The sequence below is a fragment of the Cottoperca gobio genome, chromosome 11, assembly GCF_900634415.1.
Source record: "Cottoperca gobio chromosome 11, fCotGob3.1, whole genome shotgun sequence".
Classification (NCBI taxonomy): Eukaryota; Metazoa; Chordata; class Actinopteri; order Perciformes; family Bovichtidae; genus Cottoperca; species Cottoperca gobio.
Window position 1 is genome coordinate 783,284 of NC_041365.1, and position 12,471 is coordinate 795,754.

General features: G+C 40.1%; 2 protein-coding genes across 3 annotated transcripts; both read right to left on the bottom strand.

Moving 5' to 3' along the window:
- Nucleotides 1-11: 11 nt before the first annotated feature.
- Nucleotides 12-4,515, bottom strand: hdac1 (histone deacetylase 1). 2 transcript variants are annotated; one of them, XM_029443759.1, is made up of 12 exons: nucleotides 4,306-4,515; nucleotides 3,418-3,530; nucleotides 3,194-3,311; nucleotides 3,033-3,107; nucleotides 2,736-2,874; nucleotides 2,317-2,458; nucleotides 2,136-2,228; nucleotides 1,828-1,936; nucleotides 1,361-1,744; nucleotides 1,110-1,265; nucleotides 977-1,025; nucleotides 12-738 (listed from the first exon to the last, which is right to left on the bottom strand). In XM_029443759.1, the coding sequence occupies exons 1-12, from the start codon at nucleotides 4,352-4,354 to the stop codon at nucleotides 711-713; spliced, it is 1,455 nt and encodes a 484-aa protein (XP_029299619.1). In that variant the 5' UTR covers nucleotides 4,355-4,515; the 3' UTR covers nucleotides 12-710. The 2 variants fall into 2 exon arrangements, with proteins under 2 accessions (XP_029299619.1, XP_029299620.1); XM_029443760.1 differs by lacking the exon at nucleotides 4,306-4,515 and adding an exon at nucleotides 3,898-3,918.
- A 3,738-nt stretch (nucleotides 4,516-8,253) lies between these two features.
- Nucleotides 8,254-10,922, bottom strand: marcksl1b (MARCKS-like 1b). The gene is made up of 2 exons (XM_029443777.1): nucleotides 10,598-10,922; nucleotides 8,254-9,672 (listed from the first exon to the last, which is right to left on the bottom strand). Exons 1-2 carry the CDS (start codon nucleotides 10,682-10,684, stop codon nucleotides 9,115-9,117), a joined length of 645 nt encoding a protein of 214 aa, XP_029299637.1. The 5' UTR covers nucleotides 10,685-10,922; the 3' UTR covers nucleotides 8,254-9,114.
- Nucleotides 10,923-12,471: the final 1,549 nt, after the last annotated feature.

Genomic DNA, 12,471 nt, shown 5'->3' on the forward strand with positions numbered 1-12,471 from the left:
AAACAACTGGATCAGTTTTTCTTCGGTTTTATTACAAAGTTATGATAATGCACATTTCACATGGAGAAAACTCCAAACATGTAGAGAAGCCATTTTACCGGCTCCCTCCACCTTAATGTATAAAATATCTAAAACAAGTCACTTGCAAACATTAGCACCCATTTATACTTCAACATACAAACGATGCAGGAAGAAAAGAAACGGAGCAGATATTCACAGGTCGATGGGCTAAACTGTAATCATGATTTAAAATAAGTTACTAAGCAGAGATCACACCTGTCTTGGCAAAGGCGTCCTGAAACATGCATTCACTGAGACGTTAGCAGCAAGCCGAGCAGTTTGCTAAATGCTGGTTATTCTAACGCTATCCTAAATAGATGTTTAAAAACTAACAAGCCTTTTTGCATGTGACTACACTTAGAAATGATCTACATCTCTGCAGGTGTGTTAACGTGAACCCCATCAACCTGAAATGCCATTATGGAACAGTACGAGTGCTTTTCTTCACACAACAGCTGAGGAGGATTTGTTTTATACGACACAAAGTTCCAGTTGAGTGGCGGTTACACTGAGCTTCACTGGTTGGTAACGATTGTAAATAATACGGCGTAAACCAGGTTTGCCAATAAGAACACAGTAAAAGGATTAGAAAAAGGGTCCTATAGGAATCAGTAGCGCTCGAGGACAAACGGCCGTCTCCGAGTCGGACTTCAAGTCGTCTTCACTTCTTCTTTTGGTCTGAAACACAAATAGTTGAGCTTCAGCAACACAATAACAGCTTTGACCATGAGGGTCTCACAGGACCTACGCTGACGCTTTGAACATTCCTAATGTAGAAGGTGGATTTGTGCTGCGTTCATTTGTTGACGGCATAATCAGAAAAACAAGTTCCCATTCATGTGAATGTATGACATACTACACTTTCTTTTTTAACCACCTTGATGTATGTATCAGGTTTTAAATGTGCAACTCTCACCCCCCTGATGTGTCCATCTTCTCTTCCTCCTTCTCCTCCTCCTTCACTTCTAAGAGGCAGAAGAACAACAAGAGTGATTATCACAATAGTGTTCATCTACAAACATCCAACTGGGCTTGTGAAGGAGTCGCACCTTTCTTTTCCTCTGCTTCCTTCTCTTCCTCCTTCTTCACTCGTTTCATCTTCTTGTGGTTGGCTGCGTTCCTCCGGCCTCCTCCCTGCCCCTCCGCCTCGTCCTCGGAGTCAGAAAACTCTTCCTCACAGGCTATCCTCTTGTCGTGGGCCCGGACTGACACACAGAAGGTATGTTCATTAAAATCCCTTTAACAGCAAACAGACGGGACCACAGTGTGTGTGCAACAATCACCCGTAGAAGTCACTTACTAGAGATGCGTTTGTTGGGGTCCTCCTCCTCCTCCTCGTCTCCGCTGTCCGGGTGGGGAGCGTCCTCGGGGATCGCCTGCATCTGGACACCGGGGGCGTGAGGCAGCATGCGGAGGTTTTCAAACAGACGCTGCTTGATCTTCTCCAGGTATTCGTTGGTGTTCTGGTTGGTCATATTGGACGGGCTGATATGCAGCTTGAAGTCGGGCCCAAAATACTCAAAGTAATCATTGTAGGGCAGCTCGTTGGGGATGGAGCAGTCCAAGGCGACGGCCGTTTCGTACGTCCAGCAACGGGCCACGTTGCGAATGGTGTAGCCTCCTCCGCCCAGCATCAGCAGGGGCAGGTTGAAACTTTTGATGTACTCCACACATTTGGCGTGGCCTAACAGAACACACACATAGTAAACTCTCCAAAGTACAAAAGCACGGCGGAGTATTGTCTTGAGAGGGAATCTGTGGGGATACCTTTGATGGTGAGGTTGAAGCAGCCGAGTCGGTCTCCAGAAAGAGAATCCGCTCCACACTGGAGAACAACAGCACTCGGCTGGTACATCTCCATGACTTTAGCCATGATCTGACACACACACACACACACACACACACACACACACACACACACACACACACACACACACACACACACACACACACACACACACACACACACACACACACACACACACACACACACACACACACACACACACATTAACCACCGTCCTCGGAGAAAAGAGTCTAATTGATTACGTGGCCCTTTAATAAAACAGACTTACAGGTTTGAAGATGGCTTCATAGGACTCATCATCAATCCCGTCTCTCAGCGGGTAGTTTACTGCGTAGTACTTCCCCTTTCCTGCTCCGATGTCCTGCACACATTGGAGATCTCGTTGATTTACTTGCGTTACAAGATAAGCCGATGATCTTAAAAGGGAATATTAGAACAAACAGACTCACCCTAAGGTCTCCAGTGCCAGGGAAGTATTCCCCATACTTGTGGAAAGAGACAGTCATGACCCTGTCTGTGGTGTAGAAGGCCTCCTCCACTCCATCACCGTGGTGAATGTCAATGTCGATGTATAACACCCTCTGGTGGTACCTAGAGAGGAGAGAGAATTCAGTTTGAGACATCAAATATACCTCAGAAAACAGGCAGCTGCCTCAACATGATGGTTTCAAGGTTCATTGCATCTCGTCACCACAACTCCCGTCTGCTTTTCTTTTCAGACAGGAACTTGACAAATTAGCATTGAACAGAAAGTATTGATGGATCGGGAGAAAGCATAACGAGGCACTTCTTTTTCATATCTAAGAAGGCAACAAACCAGTGTGTAGGCAGGATGGTCGATTTAAAGAAAAGGAAGGTAGCCGCTTACTTTAGCAGCTCGAGGATGGCCAGGACGATGTCGTTGACGTAGCAGAAACCTGAGGCCTCGGACTTCTTGGCGTGGTGGAGTCCGCCGGCCCAGTTGATGGCGATGTCCGTCTGCTGCTTGTTCAACTTCAATGACCCAGCTAGAGGACAGAATGAACAGAACAATATGAGTTTACTGGACTTTGGTGTGTTGATCAAAACTTATCATTGTTTCTAGATGAACTGAGGACTTAATGACCCTCTTGTACGCGGCTAGTGCCCCAGGGGGATTATGGGAAGTATGGTTGGACTAACTCACCGACAGATCCACCTGCTGAGAGCTGGCAAAACTCAAACAGACCATCGAACACGGGACAGTCCTCGCCGACATTGACTGTGAGAAAAACAAGACGGATAGATTTAACATACGCAGTCGGTAAGAAAACTTCAGCGTCCATTGGATGAAAAGCCGACACTCACATCTCTGCATCTGTTTGCTATACTCAGACATGTTGTCCGGTCGGATGGACCTCAGGAACTTAATGTAGTCATCACTGTGGTATTTAGTCATCTCTTCCCCACTGGCTTTGTGTGGTCTCTGGAAACAGACAGATGATGAGGAAGAAAGTAAATGTGATGGTGTACAATATCTTGAAGAAGCATAATGGGGGGGGGGGGGGGGTGTGTGGAAGGGTATAACTCACATAGATCTCCATTTTCCTGTACAGTCCATAGTTGAGAAGGAGGTTGTGCGTCATGCGGATCCTGTGGGGTTTCATGGGATGACCCTGGCCATAGTAGTAGTTCCCCACGTCCCCTTGAAAAGCAAAAAATAAGCAGACAAGTTTACATTCCTGCCAAAGTCTATTAAAAAATGTTATATACTGTGTTATTCCAACTGCATAGTACACTGTGGACTCTAATGTGACCGGATATTAAAATCTGAGACGTGTCAGTAGGTTTTCAATTATTATTTTTTACAAACAATACAAAAATTAAGCCGGACAAAAAATAATAATTGTAATGAAGATTTTAAGCAGCTGAACCATCCCACCTGCACTTTCTACACTGACATACGTAGGTTACAATTGCATTGTTAGAATGCATACCAGAAAAAGGAAATGCAATATAACGTAATGGCACTTATTTGCACGAAAACGTTCACTAAATAATCAAACGGATACCCGGTGCACCGGTCCCCACTTCTCGGAAGTTGATTTAGTGGAGAATTGGTGATAGCACCGCTTCTGTTCCCAGGATGACCCAGTTATCGCACATGCACACACCACAATCCAATAAAAGGGTTAATCCAATAATAACAAACTGTTCTGGATACTGGATGAACAACGATTGAACACCAGGAAATACATTGCGTGCTGTTTCACGCTAACAGCTTACTAAGCATACCATGTAGCCAAATCAGGCTAGCTAGCCAACCACGCAAGCTAACGTTAGCCCGCTAACACCGGCTAGCTAGCTTTATCGTACAGCACACATTTTAAACAATACATGTACCATTTCCTAAACATCTACGCGCCTTCATGGCCGCTTTAATCATGGGACAATCTGAGGTGCACAATTTAGATATTTACCGTCATAGTAATAGCAAACTTTTTTCTTTGTTCCTTGAGACAGCGCCATTTTACACAAATTACCCCTAGTGTTTTTTTTTGCCCATCGGTTCCTCTCGTGCACCAGGCAACGAGCGCTGTGCTCTTGTCAACCAATCACAGATGCTCAACCGCCCGACTGGGAGGCGCCGGTGTTACAAACCAAGGACCGCCGAGGTTGCAGCTACAACCAGACAGTGTCTAGACTGGTGCAGAACAGCACAAGTGTTTTGTCTTTAATTCAGTGATGCAGTGGAGGTCATTTGTAATTGATAATCAGTTAATTGGACTATTAGTTGATGACATATATGAGCAACTTCTTCTGTCTGGCCCATAGTATATATATGTATATGTATATATAATGTCTGGGCTCTCTCAGGTCACTGGGGTTCAGTGTCATGCCCATGTGATTGTACTCTATGAGGACACTCAGTAAGGATATGGATATCCAAGGGTCCATCATGCTACACACAAATAAAGTGACACATGTTTACAAAAACAGTAGTAGTGCATTTTTTTTTATTTGCAACAGAAGGAATGTAAACAAAAATGGCGCATGATCTGAGCATTTTACAATTACTGTATTTTATTTTAGATTTAGTGTCTAATAGGCTACTGCTAGTAATGCCTGCACTAAAGAATTGATCTCATAAACCTTTATGTAACCCCTAAAAGGTTAGTGCTTATGGATGGGTTCCCTCTCTTTAGTTATCTAGTTTTATTTAACATTTATCTAAACTTGGATCTTGGCGCGTGAAATCTCCAATATGCCTATTTTAATTTAAATTTAACATCATCAGTTGTCCCTGGCCAGATGTTTATGAACGACATAATAAATAAATAGATTACTTGATTGATTGATTAATTAAGTAGGAAAGTAATCAATAGAAAGGTAAATTAATAAAATACTAAATAAAAAACAGAAATACCAATTTATTTCACATTCAATCAATTAATTCATTAATAACATTTATTTTGCATATTGGTACATGTAATGGCATTTTAATTAATTCAAGTCATTTCTTTTTTCCATAGCTGTCAGGAAGGCACCCTAAAACAGAATAAAAGGAGATTTACAAGCAGTATCTAATATAGGTCATGTGTGTTTTAAATAATGTCAGACAGGGACATGTCTTTGCCAATTTCTTTACATTTTAAAACACAGCTGTAAACATAGTTTTGAATACATGAAATATATGTTTTTCTTAATGTGTTCAATGAGGCTGATTATGCATATGGATGCAGGTTTATGGAACAGATTGGGGGAAAGCAGACAATAGGTGATCATCACACACAATGGCCACCAGGTGACAGTGTAAACTCACATGTGTTTAATCTCTGCAGACCTCATCATGGCTGAGGGAGAAATGCAGCACCTCTGAGCTGATCAGTGACAGAATCTCATGTATAATATGCAGTGCAAAGTAAACACAGAGGATATAGAGGATAAACAAAACAATGGGAAGATTAACTCCTTGTGGAGCAGCTACAAATAAAGTACAGCTTACTGTAGCCGCTGCGCTCCCTGTAATGTATGTGGAAGATTTCCACACATTTAGGTATGAGTTGAGATGATTTTGCTTGGTACTCAAAGACTCTTATTTTACAATAAATCTACAGTTTGAGTTTAATAGACAGAGAGAGGCAGAGAGCCGTTTCGATGTGCAGCCACAGCTTTGCTTGAATAATTGTTGGACGGCCGGGTCAAAATGTAGCTCAGATCTCAACTCATCATATCACCATGTGAACTAGGTCAGTTTACCGCCAGCAGGACGGCTGAGTGCAGTTTGTCTAATGGAAGGAATACTGTAGATTTGGAGGAGGAGCGAGGTAATGGTGCTGATCTCAGGGCCATAAGACTAATAGAGGGGGTCAGGGTTCATCGGAGCTAACATGGTCGTGTTGGTGTGTTCAATTATCTCCACACCAATCAGCTGCAGTGTTTCCTGTTTCATAGAGAATCACAGAAGTGTTGAGGGAGGGCCACATGGGATCGTTTGAAACCTAATCTCATATCACTTAAGACACTGGGCTTGTACTTCCATTATTAGTGCTGGATCATTGTCTTTGTTGTTAAATTATTTATATTTCTTCATGTTGAGGGAAGAGGATGTTGTATGCTGAACCGATTGTAAAGCCCCTTGAGGCAAATTTGCACGAGTGTAATGTAATTAAGTACATTTAATGAATTAGCGTACTTAGGTACACTTTGATATACTTGTACTTCATAATATTTCCATTGTATGCCTACTTTTTACTACATTTATTTGATAAATATTAATAGAAAATATAAATCAACTAACAGGTTTTGGTGTATTATTATACATAATATATATATAATATAATATATATAATATTATTATTATTATTAGTATATATTATATATATATAATATATATATATATAATATATATAATATTATTATTAGTAGTAGTATATATTATATATATATAATTATATATATCTATATAATATTATATTATTAGTAGTATATATCTATATTATATATAATAATATATATAATATTTTATTATTATTAGTCTCTATTATTATATAATATATAATCTAATATTATTATATTGTACGTATCTCTTATATATTCTCTTGTCTGTCTAGTATTATCTTAATAATAATATATAATATCTATATACTATCTCTGTCCTCTCTCTATCTCTATATATCTATATATATCTGTTTTCTTTATATTTTATATACTTCCGCTCTTTATCTCCCTATCTATATCTCTCTCTCTATATATTATATAATATATTATATAGTTATATTATTATATTATTATATGCTACCCAGCAGCATATAAAGTAATTCAAATATTTACCTTTAACAGCTACAATATTAAAGTGATGTTCACATTAATGTATCATTAATTATAATTCTGCATTATGAGTACTTTTACTTTCTGTACTTAAAGTATATTTTGATTCTAATACTTTTGTACATTTACTCGACTTTGAGTGCAGGACTGTAGTATTGCCATTTCATTACTTCTTCCACCACTGCAAATGTGTGATTTGTGGTATTGGGCTTTATAAATAAAACGTTGACATGTTTGCTTGAAGCTGGGCCAGAGTGAGTGATGGTCCAATAATGGCCATTAATTTCGTAAAGTCAGAGTTTTACCATTTCGATTGTATTGTTCGCACTAATAAACATTATTACTGTCGTACAGGTTTCTTACTGTAATGTTGAATTATCTGTTTGTGTCACATCTATCAGAAAATGAAGTTTTCTTGGCAAATGAAAGCAAAACGTGTCACTGTGCTGAAGAGCAGCTACTGTAGGATAATTACAAGATAACAAGTGGTCAGACCAAGAAAGTGTGTTGAACTGGGAAATTATGTATTTTATTGCTTATGAATTGAATCTTTCATTTTCTAAAAGAAAAGTATGTTATTTTATTTTTTTAACGTTTACTTAAACAGAACCCAAAGCACAATGTCAGTCTTTTCAGTTTTAATTGTGCAATAAGTGGATGAATTAAAACTTTACTTTGCTGTTGGGCTACAACTAACATTTTCATTATCGATTAATCTGCTTTTTATTTTTGATTAATTGTAAAATGTCAGAATGTTGTTCCAGTTTCTGGTGCCTATAAATGTCTTGTTTCGTCAGTCCGAATCCCAAAGATATTAAGTTTAATATGATATAAAACAATATATTTGAGGCTGAAAAGAGCATTTTTCTGCCAAAAAAAATATACTTGAAGGATTAATCGATTATCAAAATGGTTGTTTTTTTCTGTCGATGGACCGATGGATTCGTGGACTAATGGTTGCAGCGACTGGGCTCCTGTCATTGAGTGTTTGTTGACAGTTCTATAATAAAATGTAATTTAATAAACAGGCCTCTCATCAAAGTATATGACTTTATAACAAATGTAATGCATGAGGTAAATAACCATAAAGACACATAAACGGGTAGGTAACCAACATTTATTTACCATTATCAACTTTACAATAAAACCAGTAACATTTGTCAACATTAGCAAAATAAAGAACAGAAATCAATCCAATGTATTTACAGAGACAAAGCAGATTCAGGCTCACAAACAACAGATAAACAACTCTGCTTCATATCAAACCGCAACAGTGAACATAGCAAGCTTAAGTGTTCTTTTTTCATAGTAAGGTAAAAATCAAAGTTGTCTATTTTTTTTTTTTCTTTAAACAAACAAGTAATAGCTTCTCTGAATCTTTAACATGGTTCTCTATAATACACCACAAAATACTTCAAATTTGGGTTAAAATATAGGAATGTAAAAAGTTGGCGAGTCTCTTTAATTTCTGATTTCTTTTTTTTTTTTTGCTCTATTGAACAGTCATTTCAAGTGGTGGTGGTGTCCTAGTATCTTATCTAGCTTCATTCCTTCAGCAAGGAGGCATCTTGATCTGCAGATTTTTAGGGAAAAGATGCTTTGACTCCATCCTTCTCCATCCGTCTATACTTCATGGTGTCATTAGCTCGCGCTCTAGCCATTGAAATCCAATTTCCACATAGAGACCAACCCACAGCCTAAAACTCAGTCCAGGTCCAGATGTCGAGCAGTAACCAGGGAAGTGATCTAGTGAATCTAGTCTGTCGTCTTGTTATCATGACGAAAAGTGGCACGTCGAAGGAGTCTCTCACATACATGTGTATATATTTACATATACATATATCCATATACATATGTATACATATACACATATATATATAAATATATATATATACTCTTAAATTTTCTCTCTCTCTTGAAAAACAGTTCACCCAGTTCATTGTGAGATAAAGGTACAATCACTCTTTCTTTTCAGAGGGGGCGGGGGTCGAGCTGCTCTCCTCTGTTGGTTTCGTGGCCTCGGGGGCCGGGGCAGCTTCCTCCTTGGGGGCCTCCTCCTTGGGGGCCTCCTCTTTAGCCGGGGCCTCCTCAGCCTTCGGGGCTGGGGCCGGGGCCTCGGCCGCAGCAGCGGCAGCCTCCTCCTTCACCTCCTCCTTCTTTTCCTCTGCGGGAGCAGCAGCTCCGTTCTCGGCGGGCTTCTCCTCAGAGGGGGAGGCGGCGGCCGCAGCAGCTTCCTCTTTGACAGCCTCGCTCTTCTTGGTCTTCTTCAGATTCAGTTTGAAGTTGAAGGACTTCTTCAGGGAGAACTTCTTCTTCTTCTTCTTGGGGGTCTCCTTAGCTGCAGCCTCGCCTTCAGGTTTGGCTGCCTCTCCATCTGCAGCAGGCGCTGGCTCAATAGCGTCTCCTCCTGCGCCAGCTTCAGGCTCCTTGGCTGCCTCAGCTGAGCCGTTGGTGGCGGCAGCATCCCCATCAGGCTTTGTAGAGACATCACCATTGCTTTTCACATGTCCATTCTCCTAAAAGAAAAAAGAAAAAGGGTAGACACAAAATAAGTAATGCGTTTCTAAAGCTGACACATTAAATCCTGTTTTTATTATCAAAAAATCTTCTCTGTACATGTACAATACAAAGAGGAGCGACTTTAGATGTGCATTTCTCATTTCTTTACACAGCATCGTCGTGCTCATCAATTAACCACCGTGTCGCCTGGCTCAGAGGCGACGCCTTGCAGTACCCTAATCACGCGATAGGCGGCGGTAGCGCCTCACGGACCGCCTCAGGTTCCAGACAGACATCGTCTCAACAAAGACAAGACTGGAGCTCATGATGGAAGAATGAAAACACTTCAAACTGACGTTTTTCACCAAAAACAACCAGCACGATTTGAATATTACTCAATTAATACTCATGTTTTTTTGTCACTTGATTTTTGTAATTAATATGTAATAATAAGATACATTCATAAAGATACAATAATAGGGTTTAAGTCTCAAATGTATGACTGATTGCACATTTTCGGATTTTTCCCAATTATTAAAATCTGTGTCCAGACCGTTAGTGTTTTAAGGGAGGAGTGCCTACGTGCGCTCGAGCTGCCCCCCCCCCCCCCCTTTAATGCCTGGCACTATCAAACACTGTGCGGATTTTGGGTTAGACCTCACAAATAAAAACACATTACACTTAAACTCAACAAGTCAACCGAGACAAATAACATTAATATTTAAGTTTTCAGGGTGCTCTGTGACGAGCAGCACGAGACAGCGATGCTAAAAAGCCCCACCTGACCCAAAAACATCCTCACATTCAAGTTGTGTCGATTCAGCGTCGACTAAAATCTGTTAAACTCGTGTTTTCGTGTGAGAAATTCAACTTTAATACATTTCAACTTCTCTAATATGTTGACGAAAGACAGTGCCGTCGGCCCGGGCGGGGTGTAATTACCTGTCCGTTGGTTTTGACAGTTGCAGCATCAGCGGCAGCAGCGTTCGCCTCCGCGGCCACATCTCCCTTGGATGCCTGGGACCCCATTGTCTTCGGTGAGTGTTCGTTGTCTTCTGAAGCAAATTAAAAAGAAAAACTAAAAAAGAGTGTTCTTTTTAAGTTAATCCAAAGCCCAGGGCGAGTTAAGTATCCAGTGGTAAAACGATGAAACGTGTGGTGGGTTTTGTTCTGTTCAAACGGCTGCTACTTCCCCTCGGTTGCTCCTGTGTTTAGACTTGTCACCCCGGTAGAGAGAGACCCTCTAAACTCAACACTGGTTGAACGCAACGCTTCAACATACAGCAGGTTCAAGGCGCCACCCGTGGGCGGGACCTGCTGAGTTCTGACCAATCACAGTACAGTCTGAGGGCAAGTCTAGCCAGCTCTGACCAATCACCTCTGACTCCCTAATTGTCCCCGCCCCTCAGGAGGACCCCCAGCAATGACATCAATTTAGTTCAGCAGAATTCAGTGTTTTACAGGCTTGTAAGTTAAAAAAAACATGTGATCAAGTTAAAATATGTTTTATTCCCTATAAAATCATGTTCTCTCCTTTTATCAATGTGCCTGTTAATGTGTTCTCATTCTGTTTTTTGGTTTAATATTCAGTCAACGATGAGGAATATCAACCAAACTCCGGACATCTAGTGATAAGGTAGGAATGAGGATTACTTAATGCTTAATTATTACAGCATTTGCATTTGTGTGTATGCAAATGTGTGTGCAAGTGCAGAGACAAGGACCGTGGCTGCCCCACTACACTCTGAGTGCTTGTAGTTGCTGTCAAGTTGGTGTAAACATAACAAACCTGCAATAGAAATGACTGAATGAGTTTTGAAACAAGCATTATTGACTCTTGTAATTGTATTTACTGTAGAAATGATTTTACACAGCATGCAGAGTGACTGATACCTTGTGAATAAACAAATGGCAGTAGTTTCCACTAAGGCTGCAGCAGTTATTGTCATTAGTAATTGATCTGTAGATTATTGTCTAGTCGATTCATTTTGTCATGAAGTGCCTGTTACATTTTTGTTCACATGATTTCCTGCTTTGTCTATCCAATAGTCCCAAACCACAAAATATTCAATTTACTAAGACAGCAAGTTTTTTTCTTTTCTATTTTCTTGGCTTGAGAATTACATAAATGATCAAATATAATGATCAAAATGCTGCAGATGAATTTTCTGTTGATCGACAATCGATTAATCAGCGGATGGTTTCAGTTCTAGTTTCCTCTAATCGTCTCAACATGGTATGAAGTAATGCACTCCACTGCAACAGTTTCACTTTTAAGTCATTTTTAAACAAGCAGGGAAGTTTCTGAGCGTCTCTTTTGGTTTCAGTATTCCTAAATAATACTCACAGATATTAAATTACAATATGTTTCAGCACTTAGTCAGAGTTTCAGGGTCCAATAATGAAAAGACAAGACGATGTGTGGTCAATGACTGCTTCCAGTAACATGTATGTGTTTATCTCTCCTTTTTTTATATTTACAATTCTCCAGAAACAGAACACCTAGACACACAACTCAACATGTGAGCAATTTTCATTAGCTGTAGCTGGCCAGTTAGCACGGCAATGACTTGAAATAAGTGAGTTATGATGGTCATGAGTTCGTGGTCATGTGACATGACATGACATGATGCAGGACAAGAATCGTGGCAGAATGAACAGGTGAAAAGGTAAGTAGTAAGAGATAGAAAATGTGCATTTTAAATGTAACTTAAGAGTTTCCTGCGTCTGTAGAAGAAGCTGAATAGTAAAATGGACCTACTTTTGTCATACAGTTGTGAATAAGAGTTTAATCCATCGTTCGATGTGCTCTCCTT

What these genes read in the sequence shown, in the direction of transcription:
- hdac1 (XM_029443759.1), bottom strand. Translation starts at nt 4,354, where the DNA reads ATGGCGCTGTCTCAAGGAACAAAGAAAAAAGTTTGCTATTACTATGAC. An exon ending in CTCAGCAGGTGGATCTGTCG is followed by an intron (nt 2,875 to 3,032) that starts GTGAGTTAGTCC and finishes TCTGTCCTCTAG; the next exon opens with CTGGGTCATTGAAGTTGAAC. An exon ending in CCCCAACAAACGCATCTCTA is followed by an intron (nt 1,266 to 1,360) that starts GTAAGTGACTTC and finishes TCTGTGTGTCAG; the next exon opens with TCCGGGCCCACGACAAGAGG.
- marcksl1b (XM_029443777.1), bottom strand. Translation starts at nt 10,684, where the DNA reads ATGGGGTCCCAGGCATCCAAGGGAGATGTGGCCGCGGAGGCGAACGCT. An exon ending in CTGTCAAAACCAACGGACAG is followed by an intron (nt 9,673 to 10,597) that starts GTAATTACACCC and finishes TTTTTCTTTTAG; the next exon opens with GAGAATGGACATGTGAAAAG.